Here is a 20,482-nt window from a genome sequence, read left to right as displayed (position 1 = left end):
CTTCAATTGATTTGGAACTGCAAGCGCAGAGGTTTTGCTTGAATTCAAGAAGCATTTAGCCTTTGTTAATTACAATTATTCTGTTCATTTTAGGACCATCTCTATTTTTCAATGATAATATTTAGACACATCTCTCCAATGACCTCTCACCAATGATGACTCGAAGGCATGTCAAATAAATATCTGTTAAACGTTTCGCTGCGTGTTAGACTCAGAATCTCAGCATTATACTGCACAGTGGATTTAATGTATGATCCATGTGTGTGTGTGTGTGGGGGGGGGGGGGGGTTCATGCGGTAGCCTCAGGGTCTTTTTGAGATAAAGAGTGTTTTTTTTGGCAAGTGTGTTTCAACGGGTTTTGTGGGTGGGTGGATGAGCAGAGGGATGGACAGTTTAATTAATAACCACCTTCCTCTTCTCTCTGACCTCAGCTGGCCACTCATGCTTAAACTGAAGCCTAGGCTCAAGATTGGTGTTCGTATTCAAAATCATTAATGAATGCTGCATAGAGAAGAACGTGGACATCTGGGAACACAGACAACAAGCGGATCCGACTAGTGGGAATCATCCCGCAAGGAGAAGGTAAGGGCCATAAACAATGAACCCACGTGCGCCAAAAGTGTGCGCTCGATGGGGAATCAGATGTCTAGCCGCTATGTGGGCATGATGTATATCTGTGTAGGTTGCTTTAGGATCACTTGGGAAATTACTTTAGTTCATTCAATTAGTAACTGCTGTCACATCAAGTTTATAGGCAGACTATTGTACTTTGTTGTAATAATTAAGAAAATGATCATCCACACTCAGTGGTCTCATTTTCTTCTGCACTTGAAATCTATTTCAAGAGTATTAAAGAGTACCAAAATATTTATTCACCAAGATAATGTTGATACTAGAAAATATTTTTTAAACAATATGTTCATTTTCGGTGATTGATATTTTCGCCCAACTGTTATGGTCAAACAAATTTAATATCTCCAGGTTATGGATTGATCTATAAGCAATGAAAACATTTTTATGCAGTATCAAAAAGGAAAAACACGTTTTTTCAAAAGAACTGTGGTTTTATGATGATGTATGTCAGGGGTGTCAAAGTCATTTTTTGCCGCGGGCCACATTGTAGTTATGGTTTCCTCTCGAGGGCCGTTATGAATTTGGGGAACCCATTAGAATGTTTAAATTCCTTCAAATATTACATATAGAGCACACAGCAAATTAATGAATAACTCGTTTTCACATCTGAAGTCAAGAATAATGACTTTTATTGTGGTTGACATCCAAAAATATGACATTTTGGCTCAGATTTTAGCAATCATCATGGAATTTAACAAGTTTGATTTGCTTTTGGGGGCCGAAAAAAAAATGATGTGGTGGGCCGGATTTGGCCCGCGGGCATTGACTTTGACACCTGTGATGTATGTGATGTTATTTTTGATTTGTTAAAACGAGATTGGCCAAAAAACTGTCTTTGTGACTGCTTTATTTCCTGTATATGATAGCTGTCCACGTTGAGCACTTTGTTACAGCTTCAGCTGTTGTGAAAGCGCTATATAAATCAATATGTATTGTATTGTACTGTAAAGTACAGTAGGCTACATTAATAGTAGATACAATGACATCATGAGACTCTGTGATGCAAAGCAGTTCTACAGTAACATAAACCACAATCCACAAAATGAACATTTTGATGCAGAGAAAAATGTTTGTGCATGTGAATAATTTTTTTGCCAACATGTAAAACAGACAAAAAAAAAAGATCACATTGTATGTATGACTCACACGTAGGAAGATATATGACCTTGTTGTTCATTTTCCTTGCATGATTTTGGCTGGGACCTTCCTGTTGAATAGTGCAACATTTCAAAACCATTAAGTGTGTTGAGAACGTCCTTGGTTATCCTTATCAAATGGGTGTGTGTTTAATTGACTGAGTTTGAAGATTTCGATCCTGCACGACTTAAATGAATATTGTAAGGATGGCAAGAAAGCTTGCCATTCTAATTTCCTAAGAAGAGAAAGAAGAATACGCCGGAGACTGCTTCTTCTACTATTCCTTTTCTGCTTTTCCCTTCAAGGGTCACCACAGCGAATCAGTGGCCTCCATCTAACCCTGTGTTGTGCATTCTCTTCTCTCACACCAGCTACCTTCATGTCCTTTTTGACAACATCCATAAACCCGCTCTTTGGTCTTCGTCTCGGTCTCCTGCCTGGCAGTTCAAGGCTCAGCATCCTTCTTCCGATATAGCCACTCTCTCTCCTCTGGACATGTCCAAACCATCTCAGTCTGGCCTCTCTGACTTTCTCTCCAAAGCCTCTAATATGAGTTGTCCCTCTAATGTACTCATTCCTGATTCTATCCAACCTGGTCACTCCCAAAGAAAACCTCAACATCTTCAGCTCTGCTACCTCCACCTCGGCTTCCTGTCTTTTTTTCAGTGGTACTGTCTCCAGTCCAAACATCATGGCTTGTCTCACCACTGTTTTATACACTTTTCCTTTCATCCTAGCTGAAACCCTTCTATCACACATCACACCTGACATTTTTTCCAGGCATTCCAGCCTATCTGAACACGCTTCTTTACCTCTTTTCCACACTCTCCATTGCTCTGGACAGTTCAGTGGCACTGTCTCCAGTCTAAACATCATGGCTGGTCTCACCATCGTTTTATACACCTTTCCTTTCATGCGAGCTAAAACCCTTATATAATATATAATAATAATAATAATAATAATAATAATAATAATAATAATAATAATAATAATAATAATAATAATAATAATAATAATACATTTCATTTATCAGCACCTTTCAAAACTCTCAAGGACACTTTACTGTCACAGGATATTTTTTTTCTGTGGGTGAGCAGCGGCAGCCACATGCGCCAGCGTTCACACATCACACCTGACATTTTTCTCCAGCCGTTCCACCCTGCCTGGACCGCTTCTTTGCCTCTTTTCCACATTCTCAACTGCTCTGGACAGTTGACCCCAAGTATTTAAAATTGTCCACCTTCTTTATCTTTTCTCCTTGTAGCATCACTCTTGCACTTGGATCCCTCTCATTCACACACATATATTCCATCTTGCTGCGACTGATCTTCATTCCTCTCCTTTCCAGGGCATATCTCCACATCTCTAGTTTCTCCGCCACCTGTTCCCAGTTCTCGCTACAGATCACAATGTCATCTGCAAACGTCATGGTCCAAGGAGATTCTTGTCTAACATCATCTGTCAGCTTGTCCATCACCATAGCGAATAAGAAGGGGCTCAGAGCTCACCCCTGGTGGAGTCCCACCTCCATCTTGAATTCATCCGTCACACCGACAGCACACCTCACAACTGTCGTACAGTCATCACACATGTCTTGCACTGCTCTGACATACTTTTCTGTCACCCCAGACTTCCCCGTGCAATACCACTGGAGTCCGTGATTGTGATAAATACTTTATAACCTTTGTTATAAAATCTGGATTAAATGCAAACAAACCCACAGTGTTTAGTCTGAGTAATTTCGATTGGATTCTCAATAGATTCTAATATCATGCCAATATGATTTTGTTTTCATCTGCAATATCAATGGTGTTGAAGACCATCAAGGGTAGAATTTACTAACCACTCGGGAAAGAATTGATGGTATATTTCTTGTATGACAGGACAAAAAAAAATGCCAGTTTGGCAAGTTTGATTCTGCAGGTATACCAAATAAAGTGTACACTTAGTGTTATAATACTAAAGAAGAAGTACTGTATGGTGAGTTTGTGAGGGAACCTCAAATAACAAGCATCTTTCTTTCATGACCTTCCTCTGTTGCCACCCTACAGGCAGCTCATCCCGATGTGCGAGTGAAAACTTGACAGTTGTGTTGATGTCTACACTTACAAGCTCATACTTAATTACTTTTGACACATTCAGGAGAATGTGTCATTGACTTCTACAGGGAGGCCCACAAATGTGTTGAAGACATCTTCATCAGGTCACTCTTGTTACAGTGGGAAACAGACACAAACTTACGTGCGGCTGAGTTTGACTTAACAAGCTTCCTTCATGAATGAGTGGGTGGGCCACGACATTGGCGTGGTGGGACCGCTCCAAATCCCACCCACAGATGAATTCGGCATTACGGAGAACTCCCATTTGTTCGGTAAGTCAGCTTGGCATGAAACATACTTCCTAATCTATAGGCATCTGAGTAAAACTATGCTCATGGCAGCACAAGGTGGATTACCGTTTTGGATGGCGGTCTATTTCTGTCACCTTTCATCCTGTTTGAGGTCACAGGAAAGTATGCAACGGACTGATACAGTAGCTGAAGCAATGGGCCATCATATCTAGGTCAAATTATTTGTCTTGCGCTTTGTTACAGCTTCAGCTGTTGTCAAGGCGCTATATAAATCAACATATATTGTATTGTATTGTGTATCAAGTCGGTTTCCTTATTGAAATGAATTGAAAGATCACATGTCCTACCCACCTCTCAAAACAACAAAATGTTTTCATCGCATATTTTTAGTAAAGTTAACTAGCACCGCGGACACAATTTTCATCGACAGACACCCGTCTATTCAGTAATAAAACTGAGTCCACATCATATTGGTGCAAGTCTAGTCTAGAATGTTAGGGAGAGGCCTTCCCTGTGTGTTCTGGCACACAACACACCTAGCAATTTTCATCACTGAAATATAAATGTGTGATGTAAAAATTGTATTAAAGTCATTTTCACGTTTCACGTGTTCAAGTTTCACATGAATAGGAATACATGTATATACAGTATGTTCTCTGAAGCAGTAAAAAAGCCTGCCACAAGCTGCCCCAAAAATAAAACAGTATATTCTAAATAAATATTTAACATTTGTAACCTTGAGCTTTTTTCAAATTGATGCAACATTATAGAGTACCTCCTATAAACATTCTGTGTTTCATCGATAGAGCATTGTTTTAGCAAGCACGCGCAGCGTCTCACGATCATCGCTGGGCCCGAATGCATTGCACATTACCACAAACGTGCTACACAGTAGTGATTTCCACTGCCCTACTGTTCAGATGACTTTACATACTGTCATGCTACCTGAAAAGAAGAAAGGGATTGCCTGGTTAATGAGTAGCTTGAGCAACCTTTGCGCCTCTTGGGATGTCTCGGGCATACACCAAGTTTTCTGAAGCCTGTTGGTTCTGGTCTCAGAAATAAATTTGGCTTGAAAATACATGGAATATGGTTTGACAGTTAGCGGGACAGCAAGACGTAAACTTCAAAAGAAACTACGGGTGGGACGCTGTCACAGTATGTACACTCTGTATGGTTCATGTGTTTGGCATCTCAGACATGGCCATCGTCAGAACCAAATCTTCAAGAGGTCAGTACTGCATTATATGCTTCATGAAAGACTCTGCTTTTTGGCACAAGGCAATACCTGATTATATTTTGCCTTAAAACTATTTATCATGTTTTATCCATTTTTTTTCCCCAAAATGTCGTTTCATCAAATGTTATCATCCAATGTTTTAGTGTTGCGATATTATTAAACAATTATGTTTAATCGGTTTCTATCGGTTTCCACAGAGCCACTACTTTGAGGAGGCGTAACATGTCACTCCAATGACACGGTGTGCTTTGTGAAGGGCAGTCGTTAATGATTTATGGCCTTACAGTATGTGGCGTGGACCTTACAGACTCCTGCTTAGCTGGTCCTCCAGGAAAGAGCTTAAAATAATGAGATTAGATTACTTTACAGTGCAATCACCACTTTAAATGAATTGTTTCATAATTTTGTACTATAGTGTACCCGATGTGGTCTAAACGATTGAAGTGCTTGCGGGAACATGGTCACAGTGCCTCAGGAATGGTCAGAAGAGCAGGAGGCATTTATTTTTTTTGCCAATCAATCGATTTCATTGCTTTAGACTAAATGTAGCACAATCCTAGTAGTGCATAACTTAGCTGCATACAATTATATACGTATGTTAGCTTCCGACATTTATTCTAAGGCTCTCAGGTCCACCCAAAAAGAAATGTGTAAATTAGCTAATGTGTCACAAAATAAATAAACCATCTTTTGTTTTTTTAAATGCCATGCAGACATTCTACCAAATGACATGAGGGTGTAACTGTGACCCAAGGAAGGTGTCATTACTTTGCATGCACAACACACCTGGCACAGTAAAAAGCAAATCGGTTCACATCATGTTGCCACATTCATGACAACAATAACCTGGTACACCTCGGAGCTGCATTTGAACTGTCACCTAAAATTGAATGTGGTGTAAAAAAAAGACCCAAGAGGTCACATTGAGAGCCTTAATTGAGTGAGTTGTTCCATTCAGCTCTTTGCTGAGCTTGAAATTATTATGCAAATACGTTTTTGTTCATTTTTCCCAATTATTTAAAATATAATACAGTACAGGATTCCAAATTATCATGCACAACAGTCCAAAAAATTGCACATAATTCTGGAGGAATCCTTGACTTTGTGTCATATTATTTAATGAAACAAATTATAATTCAATTAAAATGGCATCTTTAAAGTGTGGGCTCGACGCTCCAGTTTATTAAGCAGGTGAGTTGTTACATACTCCTTGGCAATTTTCCTTGGCAATTTTCCTTGGCCACCGTGCTTCTCTCTGCATCAAATGACACCTTTTCTGGGGTCTGCTGAACATCGCCACTAGATTCTGATCTACAGTGTCTATTCATGAGCCTCCTAAATGCCTTATATGGGCATGAGGTCTGGGCTCTCAAATTCTTCATGACTGTTGGGAGCATAAAATGATCCACAATGGCACCTATTATTTACTAAAACATGTTACTCAGTAGAAGTAAACAAATGCTGTATGTAGCTTTTTCATGACCCGGAGTTGTTTTCTAATGCTGTTCTTGTTCTTCTAGATATTCTGACAGAGCAGAGCAATCCTCTGCTGCAAGATCCTGACATGTTACCATTCGGCAGCTACCCGAGCATGCAGTACTCAAGCATGGAGCCAACTGTGCCCACACCATATTACTGCAGTCAGAACTATTATCCCCAGTACAATGGAGAGGAATGGTACACCCACACTAGCCTGTATGAATTGAGAAAAACAACACTGGACGGCAGCTATGACGGTGACAGGGAGGAGCTATCTGCTGTCATGCCGGCTGTTTGCAAGAGGTCCCGGCATATGTCACAGACTGGACGTATCAAAGGAGAGGAACTTTGTGTTGTGTGTGGTGACAAGGCATCAGGTTACCACTATAATGCTCTCACGTGTGAGGGCTGCAAAGGTGAGAGCATAGCATTTGTATCACATTATTGGGCACAAAAGAAATAAAAATGCACAATATGCACAATCAAGTCTATTTAGGCTTTTTCTGAGTAAGCCAAATATTAAATACAAATAGTACAGGTGGTTGCGTTGTTGTTGTTGTTGTTGTTGTTGTTATTGATGATGTTGTGGCAAAGCATGACAAAATGAGTGACCACGCTTCAACTCAATTAGATATCCACCTACTTGGTGTCATAAGAGTACAACGTCAGCATTTTTTGTAGTTGACACTATTGGAGTGGATGGACATGAGTGTTCAGAAAATTCCACACTATGAAATTAATGTTTGGAGTGTGATCTCATCATTTGCCTCAGAATAGGTTCAGGTCTACCTCCTCCACCGCTCTCTGTGGTGCTAGGTTCCCTCGCGGCCTTCTCCAGCACAATACATGAGAAACATGAGCTCTGATGCATTAATGCCTTCTATTGTGCTGAATCGTCTGTCACAATGTGCTTTAACTGTTTCAAATTGATCCTGTGCGTGTGTGTGGCTACATACACTGCATGTGTGTGTGCATGCGCCTGTGAGTGATTAGCAAGAACTTCTATAAACCCGGATTTTGATTCTTTAATTATCAGCAGTGTCTGATATAACGTCTGCCTGGACGCCCAGGCCGTGCAACTTTTACGTCGGGCTTACAACTTACAAACCGTCTCCGCCGACAACTTCTTCAAGAAAAAAAAAGAAAGATTTTTTCTTCAAATAAAATGTCTGCTTTATTGAATAAAGCAAACGTCTGAACAAAGATTTCGAAATCTGAATAAATTATTCCAATTTCGAAATCTTCGTTCGGTTTGGAAATTTTGCAATTTCGGTTCGTTTGTCAATTTGCATACTGTCGGCACGGCAGCCAATCAGAAGCCTGCTTTGTGCTTCCGGACTTTGCCGAGCGGTATAAGGTCGTGCATTTGGATATCATTTTCCAAAGTAGATGCACAGAACCTCAGCCCCAGAAGAAAGATTCAAAAGAAGCTAACAAAATTTATGACGCTACAAAACGTAAACGTACATTATCCCGTGACTGTAGTGTACTTGAGAGTTTTGAAAGGCACTTAGAAATTAATGTATTATTATTATTATTATTATTATTATTATTATTATTATTATTATTATTATTAAAAGCATTGTGGAAAGAGGAGTTCACGTGGCTTGTAGCAGACGACGCAACGCAAACATTGAATTGTGGAAAATGACGAAGAGTGTATGGACAAACGACCAACTGGAGCAAAATCATCAGCAAGGGATATTTACAATACATTAAGCATGGAAGCATTTGTGGTAGGTACATCCTTCATTAAAAAATCCTTAATACTTTGCAACAATGTATTTTTTAGCGATTAGTCGTCTTATTGTGTTTCAAGTTGTGAAAAATGGGGCAGGCAACTTAATGGCTGGGCAGGCAACTTTCCAGAGTTGTCTGCCCTGGTGTCCGGTAACTTTTTGTCATGAGTTTCAGACACTGCTATAAGGCCATGTATATCCATAATATGGTGTACTCAGAGGTACTAACTTGACACTGTACATTTATCATGGTGTTTGTAGTTTGCAGTAGTCTATAGTTGTACTGCACCACAGTGGAAGGCTTTTGGAGTAATTCTCTTAATAAGGCATTCGACATGTTGAGAACTACCAGAATGATGTGGAGTTGGTAAAAATACAGCAATTGGGCTTGCTATGCTATTAATTTTTTGGAAGGGATTGGGTGGGAGTTCTGCAAATAAAGTGACATCACAGCATGGTAGTGCAGTCCTACGTACGAACATCATCTGTGAGCAAGACAAATATGTCTTGAACACAAGTGAATTCGAGATTTGGTTTCAAATGCAACATTTATTTGGAGAGATTGCTGAAAATGTGCAAAAACATTGACGTGTGTCAATCATGAGATTCCCTTCCCTCTCCTTAGAATTGACCACTTTCGTTTTCATCAGTGGTTAACTGTCACCCCCTTATTGTAATGTGCACTTGGCTAGTTAGCAATGCCTCGACACAACAAAAATATATCTTCCTTTTGGACAGCTCACTGACAAGTAGTGATGGGTAGATGAGGCATCCTGTATCGTTTTGACACAGTGACACACTGTATTGACACTGTGTTGACACTGTGTTGCTGAAGATTGACACCTGGTGGACTTGCAGGAAACATTTGACAGGGTCATCTGACACTGATCTGTCAAAACAATTTTATCCAATTCCATTGATGAGGCATTTGCGTTCGCGTTATTTTTACATATACGAAATTTCTTTCTCTAATAAATTTTTTGATATTGGAGACGCAGTTGATAAATTAAGTCAGGGGTCGGGAACCTTTTTGACTAAGAGAGCCATAAAAGTAAAATATTCAGACATGTTTTTCAGTAAGAGCCACAACACACGAGCGCGAGTCAAACTTGCTGTGCAACATACTTCTCACAGAAGTATTTTGATGCTAACGTTAAAATGGGGCTTGTTAAAGGACAACCGACGCCTCCGGGCAAGTTGTGTCCATAATTTGTAAAATGGCTTCAAATGACTTCTACTGAGCGTATTTTACAAAGATCCCACCGCATATCGCTATATTTTACGTTTTAAGACTCCCGCTGAATATTGCGGAAGTCTTGTTTTTGAGTTGGTGACGAGTCCTCACGTCACGTCACTGAAGGAACGCCCCTGACCGAGAAAGGACATAGCTTGCATCACCTCAATGCATTTTGCGGTACTATGTTTGGTCTAAAAACTTTGTGTTGATCCGTGTTATTGGCGAAATTAGGAGGAAAACATAAATAACGCGATGGTGAATCATTGTGTGTTGCCACCGAGCATCTATTTGATATTCGCTGCCAAAAATTGTTAGGACTTCATCAGCCCGTTCCCACGGAGCTTTGTCGCCATCTTCTGCCTCTTTTCAGTGCTACATTTGCCCCACCCAGATACCTCAAAATGACAGGGAATGCAGCCCCAACAAAAAATGAACAGAAAAAAGCGAGAATATGTATTTAGATTTATCGGCGAGCCATATGCAATCATCAAAAGAGCCATATATGGCTCGCGAGCCATAGATTCCCGACCCCTGAATTAAGTGAACATCTGTCTGTATTCCTAAGTAAAAGTATCGTGAATGACAATGGACTCATTGTAATTAAAGATTTTTATTTAAAAAAAATAGTTTCTCCAGCGTTTTGTTATTCAGTCTATTTTTTTTTTTTGAGGCAATTTGTCCCGCCTTTGAGAAGATCCTCTCACAAGGCACTGAAGAGGCCAGTGTGCACAACACCTGTGTGGCCAATATAAATAGGTGAGGGAACGTTGCCTCCATGGATTTCCAGTATAAGAGTGGGTCTTCCGTGCGTGCCACGTGTCCCACTGACATATAGTGCTGCACTTCTGAGTGTGCATCAACAGTGGTTGCGGTAGTGGTCACGTGACTTTCTTAAAGCGGTACGCGCATCGACACGGGTTTTTCCCTGGAAGCTCGGCGCACGCATCGACGCCTCAGTGTCGCTGGACCCATCACTACTGGCAAGGCCTCATTAGAGCGCCTCATTGTCAGCTTTGCAGGCAACATGTCACAGATTGAAGGCGAAACAGAGAGAATACATTTAAAAAGTCACTAACCAATTTGTGGACTAGGGCTTTGCCCTGGCATGACCACTTTGAAGCACCCCATTGTTGCAGCAAGAAAAGGAGGAGGTAATTTCTTGCCCACCTCAAACATATATATTTGTGTGTATGTGTTGTATGTGAACGCCTCTAAACTAGGGGTCACCAATGTCGGTCATGCAGACACCCGATGATCAGTTAAGTAACTAACATCACAAGACGTGCCGCCAGGATTGTTTCTAAAATACATCACTGGTGACAATATATTATGATTTCCTCAGTAAATTTTAGAAGTGATCATTTGGAAATTCAGAATGGCAGATATTTATAGGGAAATGGTGTTGGGTATTGGTACATTACTTCATGATGATAGTGAGAGATTACAGTTATCAATCAATAGTATAACATTATATTTAATGTTACTGAAGATATTTGAGGCAAAAGGTTTTTTTAAGAAGTGTATATCAAACTGTTAGCCTTTTGCATGACTCTCATCTTCAAAAAGGTTTGTGAGCCCGAGTCTAGATGAGGTATCATCCATTTTTAGTGATACTGTAGTACAAGGGTGTCAAACTCATTTTTTTCCCACCGGGCACATTGTAGTTCGTTTGATCTCGGGGGCCGTCATGAATTTGGCGAAGCCATTAAAATGTTTAATCCGCTCCACATATTACAGACAGAACGCACAACAAATGAATGAATAACTAGTTTTCAAATCTGTAGTCAAGAACAATGACTGTTATTGTGCTTTACGTACGAAAATTTGAAATTTTGGTTCGGACTTCAGCACACATCATGGCACTTGACATGCTTGATTTGCTTGCTCAGGCTGAATAAAATGATATGGCGGGCTAGACTTGGACCCTAGGCCTTGACTTTGACACCTGTGCTGTACTACGATGAAGATTTTGATTGACAGTTGGCAGTTTAGCAAGGTTGGGTTGCTTCAACACTTTCAAATATCAAACCCAAAGGTGTTTTAGAGCAGACACAAAAGCATGATTTTTTAAAAATAATTTTTGAACCGTCGTTTTAAGCATTCTTTTTAGCCATTAAAACTTGGTGTGTTTTCGAACACTTCCCCATCTGTGGTGTGTTAAATTTACAAGAGATGTTGACACCCATTTCACGTCATAGGGATATGAGCTTCATCTTGAAATGATTGTATTGTATTGCATTGCATTGTATTGTATTGTATTGTATTGTATTGTGTTGTATTGTATTGTATTGTATTGTATTGTATTGTATTGTATTGTATTGTATTGTATTGTATAGTACATGCCTTCATTGCTTAACTTTTTCTTCTTTCCACCACATTAAGGTTTCTTCAGACGAAGCATAACAAAAAATGCCATATACAAGTGCAAAAGTGGAGGAAACTGTGAGATGGACATGTATATGCGCAGGAAATGCCAGGAATGTCGACTCAGAAAATGCAAGGAGATGGGGATGTTGGCAGAGTGTGAGTGTTATATATACGTACTGTTTGTCATCCCAAGGTGGCCCTTTCAGTTACTGTCAGTCTTTTCATTTGATTGCTAAAAATGTTGTGTGTTTTTTTTTAATGAAAACATTTACTGCAAAGATGACTTTACTGCAGTGTTTACATGCAGGTACCAGGATTTAATCTGACCTTTGTACAAATAAGTGAGACGCAAAGCAAATATGTAAATATAAAAATGTTACCATTGTCCCTCATGGGATAATGGGGTGCTCCCAGTTGAAGACAGAACGCAAATGTGAGAGCCTCTCATTATTGATAAGGAGCTAAATAAAGTCATATTGACTGTTGCAGTGTGGCAGGCCGAGAAAAAAAACAACAAACAAAGCAAAATAAACAAAGGAAACTTTTTATTGTCATAACTTGTCAAATATTAGGTGCGTGACAACAATCCTCACAAGGCTCACGGGCGTGCTGGAGCATATTTTAACTGTCTTTGGGAAAGAGACAGGAGAGGTACACCTTGAACTGGTTGCCAGTCAATTTGAAGGGCCAATTAAATTCAAATGTGGAAATGTTAGACTAGACTGCACAATGATATAAACATGCAGCGTTGTTAATCTGGAAAAAAATCAAGCCATATCATTTCTAGACAATACAATGAAATTAATCTACTGAATGAAATTACACGTTTGATGTGTAAGATGCAGTGACGTGCGGTGAGGTTCATGGCTGGTGGGGCACTGATGTCATCACAGTCAGATTTACAAACATATGAACTCCACAGAGTAGTTTATTCACCATTGGATTGGCAACAGTTAACGTGTTTTGCTTAAAATGTCATGTCAGCATTCTTTATATACTCTATACAAGCTGTAGCATCGAAAAAAATAATTAAAAACACGTTATCGTGTTACCTTTACTTATAAATGAAGTCCAAGTCTCTCTGTCTCCTCACTGAGGCACACAGTTCTCCTGCCTCATGACAGGGGGCGCTGGTGATTACAGATTCTTCTTGCGACTCCTCTGCTGCAGAATAATAGAATTAGTGACAGCAAGCTACATTAAGCAGTTAGCAAGTTAACTGCAACCATCCAGTCATTTTTTCGTGTTGCTTGGCCTTATTTTCAGAATGGTGGATTACATATCTAAATCGAAATCATTTTCTAAACTGGACTTTCAATCGAAGCAGGAGATAATAATTCTCATAAATTCATCCACATTCTAAAAGCTATCTGGGTTTTGGGTAGAAAGGTTCAAGCAAAAGCTTTTTTTTCCTGTCGGATGCAGGTCTGCTAACAGAGATCCAATGTAAATCTAAAAGGCTGCGGAAAAACATGAAGGGACAGTCAAATGGAGATGAGACTGATGAGGCAGACATCAAACAAGTCACATCAACCACCAAACTGTCAAAGGTACTGATATAAACAATATCACCTTTTCACCAATCGTGATTGAATACATTGAATTCTCATGAAAGTATAAACACTCTGACTGCATTTTTATGTGAATTTGAATTTTTGTAGCTCCACAAAAAGGTCATGGAAATTCCACTACTAATTCATACTTTTTGCCACCCTGTTGGTTTCTAGGAAAAAATTACCAAAGAGCAGCACACGCTCATGAGGGCCATCGTAGACGCCTACAACAGACATCAAATTCCTCAAGAAGTCACCAAAAAATTGGTATCGTGCTTTCGTTGTCTCAAAAATGCTTTTCAAATTAATGTGCTGTCTGAAATATTTTTTTGACATTGATTTCAATTATTCGCCCCTTTTAAAAAATCCAATTTTAGATTACTTTTATTGTCATTTGAAATTATTGTTGTTTTCCCATTCTAGCTACAAGAGGAATACAGTGCTGAAGAAAATTTTCTTCTCTTGACAGAAATGGCGACGAGTCAAGTCCAAGTTCTGGTGGAGTTTACAAAAAATATCCCAGGTTTTATTCACCCCATCCGAAACACATGCATTTTTGTATTAACAATGCTAAAAAGAAATGAGAATTGAATTCTATTTTTTCGTAATATTTCTCCCAGGATTTGTATCCCTGGATCATGAGGATCAGATTGCTCTTCTTAAAGGCTCAGCAGTAGAAGCCATGTTCCTGCGATCAGCTCAGGTGTTTAGCCGAAAGATGCCCAGTGGACACACAGATGTCCTAGAAGAGAGGATACGTAAGAGTGGTAAGTCCAAAGAAGTCAGTCGTGTTTTTGGTTGATATTTATTTTATTGCTTTCAGGAATTTATATGGAATTATTTAGATGGAACTAAATTGAGAACACAATCATGTTGTTGATACATCATCTTTTAATTTTTGGCCATTGGAGTCAGATCCTCTGTGTATACAATTCATCAGCTGAGACGCACACCTTGGTGACCTGTTGATCTCTCAGTAGGTTTTGGTTACAATGGGACACACACTGCGCGTGCGACTGGGTTCTGTTTCGTGTGTCTACTAGAGCATGGGCATCAAAGTCATTTTTTGCAGCGGACCACGTTGAAGTTACAGTTTCCTCTCAGGGGCCGTTATGATTTTGGGGAAGCCATTAGAATGTTTAATCCCCTCCACATATTACACACAGAGTGCACAACGAATTGATGAATGACTAGTTTTCAAATCTGAAGTCAAGAATAATGAGTGTTATTGCGATTTCTTCTTCTTTTCCTCTCGGCGTTTCCCTTCAGGGCTCGCCACAGCAAATCAGTGCCCTCCATCTAACCCGGTTTTGTGCATCCTCTTCTCTCACACCAGCTACCTTCATGTCCTCTTTGAAAACATCCATACACCTCCTCTTTGGTCTTCGTCTCGGTCTCCTGCCTGCCAGTTCAAGGCTCAGCACCCTTCTCCCAATATAGTCGCTCTCTCTCCTCTGGATATGTCCAAACCATCTAAGTCTGGCCTCTCTGACTTTCTCTCCAAAGCCTCTAATATGAGTTGTCCCTCTGATGTTCTCATTCCTCATCCTATCCAACCTGGTCACTCCCAAAGAAAACCTCAACATCTTCAGCTCTGCTACCTCCAGCTCTGCTTCGTGTCTTTTCTTCAGTGGCACTGTCTCCAGTCCGAACATTATGGCTGGTCTCACCACCGTTTTATCCACTTTTCCTTTCAGCCTTGCAGAAGCCCTTATATCACACATCACACCTGACATTTTTCTCCAGCCTGCCTGGACATGCTTCTTTACCTCTTTTCCACACTCTCCATTGCTCTGGACAGTTGACCCCAAGTACTTAAAATCCTCCACCTTCTTTATCTCTTCTCCCTGAAGCATCACTCTTGCACTTGCATCCGTCTCATTCACACACTTATATTTCGTCTTGCTGCGACTGATCATCATTCCTCTCCTTTTCAGGGCATACCTTCACATTTCTAGCAGTGTCTGAAACTCATGACAAAAAGTGACCGGACACCAGGGCAGACAAATCTGAAAAGTTGCCTGCCCGGCCATAAAGTTGCCTGCCCCATTTTTCACAACTTGAAACACAATAAGACGACTAATCGCAAAAAGAAAAAAAACCTGTTTTGGCCAAAAATGTTACGTCGGATGCCCTTCCTGACACAACCCTCTGTATTTATCCGGGCTTGTGACCGCCACACTAAGACACTGGCTTGTGCCCCTTTGTGGCATGACTGAGTGTTACTGCGATTTACATGGGACGATTTGGCCCCCCGGCCTTGACTTTGACACCATTGCACTAGATGATGCTACGGTACAGGAAAATTGTACGATGACTGTAACACTGTTGTGAGGTGTGAGGGACGTATTCAAGTTTGAGGTGGGATTCACCAGGGATCAGCTCTGAGCCCCTTCTTATTTGCGATGGTGATAGACAGGCTGACAGACGATGTTAGACAGGAATCTCCATGGATGATGATAATTTGCAGGTGACATTGCGATCTGTAGTGAGAGGAGGGAACAGGTGGGGGAGAAACTAGAGATGTGGAGCTCTGCCCTGGAAAGGAAAGGAATGAAGATCAGTCGCAGTAAGACGGAATATATGTGTGTGAATGAGAGGGATCCAAGTACACCTGTGATGCTACAGAGAGAAGAGATAAAGAAGGTGGAGGATTTGAAGTACTACTTGGGGTCAACTGTCCGGCGCAATGGAGCCTGTGGAAAAGAGTTGAAGAAACGTTTCCAGGCAGGCTGGAATGGCTGGAGAAAAATATCAAGTGTGATGTGTGATAGAAGGGTTTCCCCAAGGATGAAAAGAAAGGTGTATAAAACTGCGGTGACACCAACCATGATGTTTGGACTGTAGACAGTGCCACTGAAGAAAAGACAGGAAGCAGAGCTGGAGGTACCAGAGATGAAGATGTTGATGTTTTCTTTGGGAGTGACCAGGTTCGTTAGGATCAGGAATGAGTACATTAGAGGGACAACTCATATTAGAGGCTTTGGAGAGAAAGTCAGAGAGGTCAGACTGAGATGGTTTGGACTCCAAACTTCTTGGACTCTTCTCCAGAGGAGAGAGAGTGAATATATTTGGAGAAGGATGCTGATCCTTGAACTGCCTGGCAGGAGACCGACAGGAAGGCCTATGAGGAGGTTTATGGATATTGTAAAAAGAGGAAATGAATGTAGCTCGTGTGAGAGAAGCCGATCCACAAAACACTGTTAGATAGAGGACACTGATTCACTGTTGTTACCCCTGCAGGGAAAATCGATATGAATAGATGGTTGTTTATAACATTTCCTTGTTTTCCATGTGCAGCTGTATTTATTATGTCATTGCCTTTAAGGTATTTCAAAGGACTTCATCATACCAATGTTTAACTTTTACAAAAGTATTGGTGAACTCCACATGTTGCAGGAGGAGCAAGCCCTCCTCACTGCCATAACCATCTTAACACCGGGTGAGTGGCTTCAAGTGATCAACAAGCTGTCATGTTGAGAATTCAAGCGTCTCACATAAATAATATCATCTTTATAGATCGACCATATGTAAAGGATCAACAGGCTGTGGAGAACCTACAGGAACCCATGCTGGACGTGTTGAGGAAACTGTGCATTTTGCAGCATCCACAGGAACCTCAGTACTTTGCACGTTTGCTGGGCCGGTTGACAGAGCTGAGAACACTCAACCACTATCATGCAGAAATGCTCACGTCGTGGCGGATGAACGATCACAAATTCACACCGTTACTCTGTGAGATCTGGGACGTTCAATGAAAAACCTCATGGGATGGACATGAACATCTTCAATTAAAAAGGTGGTCCATGATGGCACAGATCACCTGGTATACACACGCCTCAAATAAACAATTTTACAATTATTTTGCCTGATAGTACCTGATTACCCAGAACAATAACGCTGTCATGAGCCAGTTGACAGCTGGGCGGGGCCTCCGCTCCCGCCGTCCGCCAGCTGCTGTCAATTTCCTCATCACTGACTGTTGGACATTTAAACCCGACGCTGGCACTCACCCAGCGTCGGAAGATACTTCGCCTCGCGCCCTGCCCGTACTTCGATCGTGTAATCAGTACGTGATTTGTTTTGCCCGAGGAATGATTCTAGCCACAAACGCGTTTGTTTTATTGCACCGCGTCGTAGGTTGTGCTGCACCCCCGTGTGCCTCTTTGTTTACTTAGTTAGTGTGGTTGGGTGGATTGCCGCCGCTCACCCACTAGCATTGTCATTTAGTCATTCTTTGTTTTGTTCTACAAACCTTTTACCGGGTCCGCGTCTTCTCGGACCCGCGCTTTCTGTTAATAAATCTACTGCCTGCACCAACGCCTCTGTCCTGCTTAGCGATCCACCACCAATCCCTAACGTTCCCGCTCGTCAGCAGCCACTGTCGCCGCCGGAACGTGACAGAATCTTCCGACCAACATGTATCCCGCAGACAGTAACCGTATCTTCTCCGTCCTCGCTCAGCAGGCGGAGCAGCTCGGTCAACTGGTGCCCACCCTCGCGGAGGTCTGCCACGACATCACCCGATTGGCCCAACGGGTAGAAATACTTGAGACCAGTGGTGCCTCCGCCTCGGGGGCCGTCCTGTTGTGTCCGGAGGAATGAGAGGAGGAGAGTTGCTTTGTCCACGTGTTTATTGTGCCACCATCATAGTCTGCCTGCGGTCGTGACGTCACCGCTGCTTTTCGACCTGTCGCAACATTCTGTAGCAGTGTGACATATGCTACATTTACCCCCCTCCCTGAAGGAACCAAAAACACTGTAACAAGGGAAACCGGGTAGACTGCCGGTTTCCCTGCTTAGCCGTGTGGGTTATTCTGCCACGCGATAGGCTAAGCACTGGCTAGGGTCTGAACATTCAAAATCTGTGATAATTGTCCAAATTACATTACCAAAGGGCAAAGGCGAACGCGAGCTGGCCGAGGCTCTGGCCCCTCAGGCACGGCTGGTTCACCACGCTCTTCGAGGCGTCCCATCGGTGTTCTCTGATGTGTGACAGGACGTTAGTAGTCTTTGCCTGAGAAGTCGTTCGAGGGGGTCGGTGCCGCCACTCTCCTTAGGCGGCTGGCATGCCAACGGGACTCGTCAGCCAGACAGAAGGTGGTCGGTCCGAGTTGGGCGGTAATCTGGACTGGTGCTGTCCAGAATGAGTCCAATTTGTGAGAGCAGCACGGCCGGCGAATGCGGACCCAGTCCGACACAGTAAGTGTGCGTTGCTTCGTCCGGCGCTTCTCGTTGGGCCCTCTGCTGGCTGAGGAAGAGTAGGGCAGGCCGTCTGCTTGGTTAGGCTTTCTCCACCCCCGTTGGCCTGGGGGTGAATTGTGGCACCCGCATTGTCAGAGATGGAAAAGCCGAGTGCACAAAACAAGTCCAAGCCCAAGAGGTTGGCGCCATGACGGGATATTTGGAAGGTGAAGGGGGGGAGAGTCCTCGAGCCATAGCGCACTGTGAAGGTGGCAGTGACCACCATACCAATCTTAGTTTGGCCATAGCCAAACAAGTCCTCAGCGTTGGCCTCGATCTGGAGATGAGGAAATAGCCGTCGAACTGTGGACACGTTCAACAGTGACCTGGAGGCTGCAGTGTCGAGCAGGAGTGGTAAACTCACTCCATCCAGTTCCACTGTGCACCACTTGAATGGCTTGGCGCGCGAGCCCACGCAGTGGATGGTGGTTCGCCTCGGCTGGTCTGGTGAGCGGCGTGGCGGGTAAGTTGACGTGGGAGCAGAGCGGCACATCCTGGCGAAGTGGTTCCTCCTTCCGCAGTGCTGGCATCTCTGTCCAATGGCTTTGCAAGTTGGCGCGCGTGTGGGGTGCCAGGCAGACCCACAGTTGGCACAAGGTCTGCGTGTGTTGGCCCGTTGATGTCTGACGACATTTATCTCGGTACGGTCGTAGGTGAAGGTGGGAGCAGAGCGGCACATCCTTGCGAAATGATTCATCTTCCCGCAGCGTTGGCATCGTTGTCCGGTGGCTCTGCAAGTGGGCGCACGTGTGGGGTGCGAGGCTGACCCACAGTTGGCACAAGGCGTGCGTGCATCGGCCCCTTGACGTCTGGCCACATTTATCTCGGCACCGTCGTATGTAGCGGTGGAGTCGTAGGTGAAGGTGGCGTCTGGGAGTGGAGGGGTTGTAGCAACAATCTGTGCCAACGCGGGAGAGTGTGAAGGTGTGGGTGGGTTCACGAACCGAGCCGTTAATTGTGCTGCGTTCTCCAATTGAAACGCCATTTCCACAGCCTTCGATAGTGGGAGGTCGTCAGGGGACAATAACAGTTTCGCCCGTAGTTTGGGATCAATCATGTGCTAGGCGAGTTGATCCCTAATCATTTCCTCCTCCAAGCGGCCGAATTTACAGAGGCCCGCTAAACACCGCAAGTCGGCAACGTAGTGGTGTACCGACTCGCCTGTTCGTTGTCATCGTTGACGGAAGGCAATCTGCCGGACAATCACGCCCTGAGGTGGGGCGAAATGTCGGGCCAATAAAGTGACACAATCCCCGTATGTCTGCGCGGGTCCAAGAGAGCGAAAAATGCGCTGCCCCTCACTACCTAAACTGTGTATTAGCATAGCCGTTCGGCGTGCTTCGCTTGCCTCGTTTAGTCCGGTCGCCGTCAGATATGTCGTGAACGAGTCATACCAGCGGGACCACGGGACTGGTGGCTCACCGGGGAGCGCGAGAAACGAGGGGAGGGGAGCTGTGTAGAAGTCCATCTTCATCGCCAATGTTGTGTCCGGAGGAATGAGAA

General features: G+C 42.8%; 1 protein-coding gene across 4 annotated transcripts; it reads left to right on the top strand.

The window, feature by feature from the left end:
- Window positions 1-425: 425 nt before the first annotated feature.
- nr1h4 (nuclear receptor subfamily 1, group H, member 4) lies at window positions 426-19,008 on the top strand. 4 transcript variants are annotated; one of them, XM_088997413.1, is made up of 10 exons: window positions 426-582; window positions 3,913-4,141; window positions 6,881-7,255; window positions 12,198-12,338; window positions 13,608-13,732; window positions 13,910-14,002; window positions 14,159-14,258; window positions 14,356-14,502; window positions 17,064-17,177; window positions 17,255-18,189. In XM_088997413.1, the coding sequence occupies exons 2-10, from the start codon at window positions 4,045-4,047 to the stop codon at window positions 17,491-17,493; spliced, it is 1,431 nt and encodes a 476-aa protein (XP_088853539.1). In that variant the 5' UTR covers window positions 426-582; window positions 3,913-4,044; the 3' UTR covers window positions 17,494-18,189. The 4 variants fall into 4 exon arrangements, with proteins under 4 accessions (XP_088853539.1, XP_088853542.1, XP_088853540.1 ...); XM_088997414.1 differs by having other exon boundaries at window positions 430-582; window positions 3,990-4,141; XM_088997416.1 differs by lacking the exons at window positions 17,064-17,177; window positions 17,255-18,189 and adding an exon at window positions 18,200-19,008.
- The last annotated feature ends 1,474 nt before the right edge of the window (window positions 19,009-20,482 follow it).

This window comes from Hippocampus bargibanti, linkage group LG05 (assembly GCF_051943395.1).
Source record: "Hippocampus bargibanti isolate YZ-2025 linkage group LG05, ASM5194339v1, whole genome shotgun sequence".
NCBI classification, from domain to species: Eukaryota; Metazoa; Chordata; class Actinopteri; order Syngnathiformes; family Syngnathidae; genus Hippocampus; species Hippocampus bargibanti.
The sequence above is the reverse complement of the archived record's forward strand: the minus strand, read 5'-3'. Positions and strand labels throughout refer to the sequence as shown.

What these genes read in the sequence shown, in the direction of transcription:
- nr1h4 (XM_088997413.1), top strand. Translation starts at nt 4,045, where the DNA reads ATGAATGAGTGGGTGGGCCACGACATTGGCGTGGTGGGACCGCTCCAA. An exon ending in GGAGAACTCCCATTTGTTCG is followed by an intron (nt 4,142 to 6,880) that starts GTAAGTCAGCTT and finishes TTGTTCTTCTAG; the next exon opens with ATATTCTGACAGAGCAGAGC. An exon ending in CAACCACCAAACTGTCAAAG is followed by an intron (nt 13,733 to 13,909) that starts GTACTGATATAA and finishes GTTGGTTTCTAG; the next exon opens with GAAAAAATTACCAAAGAGCA.